Source organism: Chrysochloris asiatica, unplaced genomic scaffold (assembly GCF_000296735.1).
Source record: "Chrysochloris asiatica unplaced genomic scaffold, ChrAsi1.0 scaffold00027, whole genome shotgun sequence".
NCBI lineage: Eukaryota > Metazoa > Chordata > Mammalia > Afrosoricida > Chrysochloridae > Chrysochloris > Chrysochloris asiatica.
In genome coordinates, this window is record NW_006408545.1 from 6375491 (window position 1) to 6381886 (window position 6396).

General features: G+C 36.6%; 1 protein-coding gene across 1 annotated transcript in view; it reads right to left on the reverse strand.

The window, feature by feature from the left end:
- Nucleotides 1–688: 688 nt before the first annotated feature.
- LOC102817215 (leucine-rich repeat and immunoglobulin-like domain-containing nogo receptor-interacting protein 1-like) overlaps nt 689–6396 on the reverse strand; it is an 18984-nt gene continuing 13276 nt past the window's right edge. The window contains exon 3 of the mRNA XM_006839892.1: nt 689–1136. Within this exon, the coding sequence (XP_006839955.1) occupies nt 689–1136 (448 nt within the window). The remainder of the gene's footprint in view (nt 1137–6396) is intronic.

The window sequence follows — 6396 nt, forward strand, 5'->3', positions numbered from 1 at the left end:
CATCTCCCTCTGAGGCTCTGGATCTTGAAAATAGTGAGAGGTAGGTGCTTTATTACATAGACAGGAGAACAGTGAGGGAGTTTAGCATCTCTCTATCACATCCCCTTGGCTGGAACCCTGGAACAGATCTGATCCCTGTTCATTTTGTATTCTGATACTCAGAGTCCAATAGCACTGGACTGCTAACCACAAGGTTGGCGGTTCAAACCCACCAGCTGCTCCATGGAAACTCTCTACAGGTTTACTGCGCACCAGAACTGATTCAACAGCACTTAACACCAACAAGAACAAGAGTTGGTTTTTATTGCTAGCAGCTAAAAGCCTGAAGTATAAGTCTGCAGCACCAGCTTCATATACAAATGATCACCTTTTTATTTGATAAAATTACTATTCTATTTGGCAGGAAGCAAGCCATATGATGATTTCCTTTGGTATTTATTATTTGTTTAGATTTTAATATAAAGCACACTTTACTTTTAAAATGGAAGAAGTCTTATATCTTCTTATTGTTGCCCCTTTCTAATTTCCATCCCCGCCTCATTTAACCTTAACCCTCATTTCATAAAAAAAAATAATAAGAAGAAGAATGTTTAAAAAACTTACAAAAATGATTCTTATATACCTAAGTAAATGCATTTCTGCTTAAGAAAATGAACACTAATGTCTAAGCTGTAAAGAAAGCTCCTACTTAATCTATTTCATAATCATAATAATCATCATCCATGTTGATTCTGATGCTGGGGTGGTCTTCAGGTTTTGATTTCTTTTTCATCTCTCTGCTTTTCTCAGTCATGTGTAACTGATGCTCACATTGCCTCATGATCTTCTTGGAAGACATCCAGCTCTCCCCTAGTTGTTCAGCTGGTGCTGCACACTGTCCTCCCCTCACATCTGTGCCCTTGGCCTTTAGGACCTCCCTGGCTCTTAGAAGACTGCAAGTACAGTTCCACGGATTTCCATCTAAGTACAAGTGTCTGAGGCGGGGCAGACCCTCCAGGGCTTTCAGGTCTAAGGCAGAGATCTTGTTGTTCCTGAGGTTTAGAACCTGAAGCTGCTTTAGATCCTTGAGCTCCCTCTCAGCAATATCCTGGATGGAATTGCCTTTTAAGTCCAGCCTGGCTAAGGTCCCCGGAAGCCTGCAGAAACATGGAAACAGGATGTGAGTGCAGACTGGGATCAGCATGCCACAAGTGTCAAGCCAACAGGAATTATGCAACATCTGCCTTTTCTGTTTAGTTCTGTCCCTCTGAGAGTAGAAAATAAACTTTGTCTTTAAAAAATGAACTATAAGTACAACCTCAGCTTTATTTTATAGGTCTTTAAACATTCTCAAGCCTTATTTTCAGACACTGATTTTTGTGGGTTTTGTTCATAAAACTCTTTAATGCTTTGTTTTTCAAATGTATCATTCAATCAAATTGATTAGAAAAACAGTAAGCTCCCAATGTTTAAGCTGACCAAGGTCACAAAGCAGTAATTTACAGGATAAATAAAAATGTCAGGTAAAAAAAAATGAGGTGCTTTGTACAAATATAAAATGTAAATGAAAATACGATTCACTGTTTTATTTATCAAATTCAAAAATGGTTTTTATTTTAAGTTTTAAAACTTATGGCTACTATGGGTGAGGACTTGTACACAACTGGTGGGAATAAGATTTACTATAGAAATTGATCACAGAAAATGACTTCATGTATATTATTATTGTTGTTGTTGTTAAGTGTTGTCAAGTCAATTTCAACTTGTAGCAACTTTGTATAGAGTCTCCAAGAAGCAGCTGGTGGGTTTGAACTGGCTGACCTGTGGGTCACAGTCTAGTGCTGATTCTACAGCGCCACACCAGAAGTCCTCATGTATATTAACAGTTGATAACTAAATTTAGTTTGAAGTGAATCCTCAAGACAGCATAGTTGTGTACCCTGGCCTAATCGCATATTTAATGGGTATCCCTAAAATATAGCTGTTTTTCAAGAAAAGATGAACTATTAATAGACTGTGTAACAGCAAACAAGACAGTCTCCCATTGTAGAGGACAAAGCAATGTAGCTGGCTCCGACTCATAGCAACCCTGCATAGGGTTTCCAAGGCTGTCAAAACCTTGTCTTTTCGGATGTTGCTGTTGTGTGCCATCAAGTTAGCTCTGACTGCTAGGGTTTCTGAGGAGTAGCTGGTGAGTTTGAACGGATGACCTTGTTGTTAGCAGTCCAATGTTTTTCCTACAGCACCACGTGGTGGTTGTGGTTATGTGCCGTGGAGTCGATAATAAATGTTAAATAATGAAAATGGACAAACCAAGTTTGTATTAATATAAAAACAATTATTTGTATTTAATTATTTGTGCTGAGTATACACAAATTGTATATTGTTTTAATAGTGCTCTTTTCTTTTCTTCCTTTTTTTATTTGTCCCTCCTTTATTTGCTCCCCCCCCTTCTTTTTCTTTTTGGTTTGTTTTCTTGATTCTATAAAACTTATAACCAAAATAACTTTGTAAGAGAAATCAGTAATTAGCCTCATTTGTGACTTTTGGACAGTCATGTTTTACTTTGATATCATTTGTCTTCCTAAATCCTATAAAAATTAAAATGTACCTCCAGATTCTAAAATGAGTATGTTTTCTAAAAATATTATTTCTTGTATAAATAGTAGCATGCCTCATTTAGCCAGTAGGTGGCACTTGTGCATAAGTAAGATAAAATGTTATTTGTAAATTACAGAAAGCTATTCTGGATTTGAATTATCCAAATTGGATAAAGAAGAGATTATATCATCTATATTTTTCCCTGTTCTTTATGGGAACAAGAAAAGATCTGATATATTAGACACTAATGACCTAAGACGAGAAGAATTGCAGGATAGCTTCAAGAACATCATATAGGAAGTAAGCAAGAGGTCATTAGGAAGACAAGAAAGATGAAAATGCAAAAATGGATGTGAGAAGAGACTAAAACATGTTCCAGTAAGAGGTGCTAAAGGCAAATGGAAGAAATGAAGAAGTGAAAGAGCTAAATGGAAATTTTCAAACTGCAGCTGGAGAAGACAAACTCAAGTATTATAGTGAAAAATGCAAAGACCTGGAGTTTAAAAATCAAAAGGGAAGAACATGCTCAGCATTTCTTAAGATGAAAGAACTGAAGAAAAAATTCAAGCCTCAACTTGCAATATTGAAGAATTCTAGGGGCAAAATGTTGAATGATACAAAAAGCATCAAAAGAAGATGGAAGAAGGAATACACGTATGTACAGAGTCACTATATCAAAATGAAATTGTCAATGTTCAACCATTTCAAGAGGTAGCATATAATTAAGAACCAATGGTACTAAAGGAAGAAGTCCAAGGTGCACTGGAGACGTTGACAAAGAACAAGGCTCTGGGAATTGATGGAATACAAGTCAAAATCCTTCAACAAAGTGATACAGTATTGGAGGCACTCACTCAATTATGCCAAGAAATTTGGAAGACAGCTACCTGGCCAATTGATTGGAAAAGATCCATATTTGTGCCCATTTCAAAGAGAGGTAACCCAATGGAAAGCAGAGATCACTGGACAATATTATTAACATCACATTATCTTTCTAAAGATAATTTTAAAACAGCTGCAACAGCATATTGACAGGGAACTGCCTGAGGTTCAAACTGAATTTTGACAAAGAATGAATGAAGGATATCATATGCTAATGGCAGATGAATCTTGGCTGAAAGTAGAAAATACCAGAAAGATGTTTATCTGTGCTTTACTGACTATGCAAAAACTTTCAACCGTGTGGATCATGACAAGCTATGGATATACAACATGGCAGAAATGGGTATTTCAAGAACACTTAATTGGGTCATGAGGAATCTGCACATAGACCAAACAGAACAAGTCATTAAAACAGAACAAGGAGACACTGAATAGTTTACAATCAAGAAAAGTGTGCTTAAGGGTTGTATCCTTTCATCATTCTTATTCAATCTGTATGCTGAGCAAATAATCTGAGAAGCTGGACTATATGAAAAAGAACATGGTGTCAGGACTGGAGAAAGACTCACTAGTAACCTGTGATATATAGATGACACAACCTTAATTGCTGAAAGTGAAGAGGACTTACAGTACTTACTAATGAAGATCAAAGACAACAGCCTTTGTTATGGGTTGCACCTCAATGAAAAGAAAACAAAAACTCTTATCCCTGGTCCAATATATAACATCATGATAAATGGAGAAAAGGTTTAATTTGTTAAAGACTTCATTTTGTTTGGATCCATTATCAACACTCATGGAAGCAGCAGTAAAGAGATTAAATGCTGTATTAGGCAAATCTGCTGCCCAAGACCTCTTTAAAGTGTTCAAGAACAAAAATGTCAGTTTCAGAACCAAGGTGCTCCTGACCCAAGCCATGAAAATTTTAATACTTTCATATGCATGTGAAAGTTGGACAATGAATAAGGAAGACCACAGAAGAACTGATGCATTTGAGTTATGGTGTTGGAGAAGAATATTTAAAATGCTGTGGACTGCTAGAAGAACAAACAAATCTGTTTTGAAAGAAGTACAGCCAGATTGTACCTTAGAAGTCAGGATGGCAAGACTTTGTGTCTTATACTTTGGCTATGTCATTAGGAGGGACCAGTCCCTTGAGAAGGACATCTCAGTTGGTGAAGTAGGTCAGGGTAAAAGAGGAAGATCCTCAAGGAAATGGTTTGACACAGTGGCTGCAACGATGAATTCAAACACAGCTGCAGTTGGTGGAAGATCAGGCAGCATTTTGTTCTGTTGTACGTGGTGTTGCTATGGGTTGGAACGGACTTGCTGGCACCTAACAACAACTATAACACACTTTCACAATAACATGGGATAATGGATACATGAATATGTTTGCTGACGGTTGTAACAAGCTTTTAATAAATGTTAGTATTTCTGTTCTATCTTAATTAGCATATTGAGGCAAATATAGTATTTGAATACATGTCTGTTCCTAAAAATATGTACATTATTTTCTCAGTGAAATGTAGAATGGAAGATAGTATAAAGAGTATATTTTAGGAAATACTATATATGATAGTTCTGGTATGGTGCTTTAGGAGAAGCACTAGACTGCTAAATAGAAGGTCAGCAATTCCAACCCACCAGCTCATTGTAAACTATATGTTGTTGTTGTTGAGTGCCGTCGAGTCGATTCCGACCCATAGCGACCCTGTACAGGGTTTCCGAGGCTGTAAATCTTTACAGGAGCAGAACGCGTCATCTTTCTCCCACGGAACAGCTGGTAGTTTCGAACTGCTGACCTTGCGGTTCAAAGCTCGATTCGTAACCACTACGTTACGCTATGAGTAGGAACCAACTTGACGGCACTTAACAACAACAACATTTGTGGTAGAAGGAGTAGTTTGCATGTGTTTTCAGTTTACTCACAGAAAGTTGAATTTTAAAGTGGTGATTCCATGTGTAAATCAAAAAACATGCAAATAAAACAGAAAGAAAAGAATAGGTTCATAAATAATAAAAGACTTAAAATTAAAATGTAAGAAATAGATATTGTACTTTAGTTCTTTAAGAGAGAAAAACTCTTCTGGTTTACTCTCACTTTCCAAATTCACAGAAATGGTAGGAAGTGGGAATTAACAGATACTTTAAAATGACTATCAGGACTTTGCTCTAATAGCAGGCCAACCACTTTGACAGAGTAGACGGTCATAATTCTGAAGTGACGTCTCACACTAAAAGCTTTCTCCTACCTCAAGTTACTTATCCCATGGTTTTCATAGCTGGTTGTACATTAAATTTATCTGGGGTAGTTTTTTTAAAAAAGATACTGATTACTATACCCACCTAGAGAGTCTGATTTAATTGGTTTGAAGTGACGCCCAGGCATTAGTATGTTGCTCTGATAGGTTTTCCAAGGTGTGAGCTGAAAAAACGACTCCTTCCTTATACAGGATTGCTATGGGTCAGGACCAACCCGACAGCATAACTGATAGATTTATTTGCTTGTTTTTATGTTCTCCAGATAATTTTAATGTGAAGACCGATTTGAGAGCCATGGCTAGTTTATGCTTGCAATTCCATTAGAGTCCATTAGGTAAAGCACTGTGTTTTCTGTAGTCACTTATTAAAACACAAGTACCCCTGCAAGAGTAAATAATTAACTATTTTTCACTCACTAGAAATTTGCAGGATTACTTACCCCAAATGTTTTCTAAAATTCACCTTAGTAGAAAACGCGAATTCATGATTTTTTCATGACAATTGTCTGCTGTGAATCCTTATGTATATCTGTAATCTGCTTTATGATCTTTTAAATTCTATACACTCCTTTTTTTCTTGGAGTAGGGACATGCAGTGATAGACAATAAGGCTTGAAATGTAATGTTGTTGAGTTTCATCTAGACAATTCTAACTCACAGTGACTTTGTA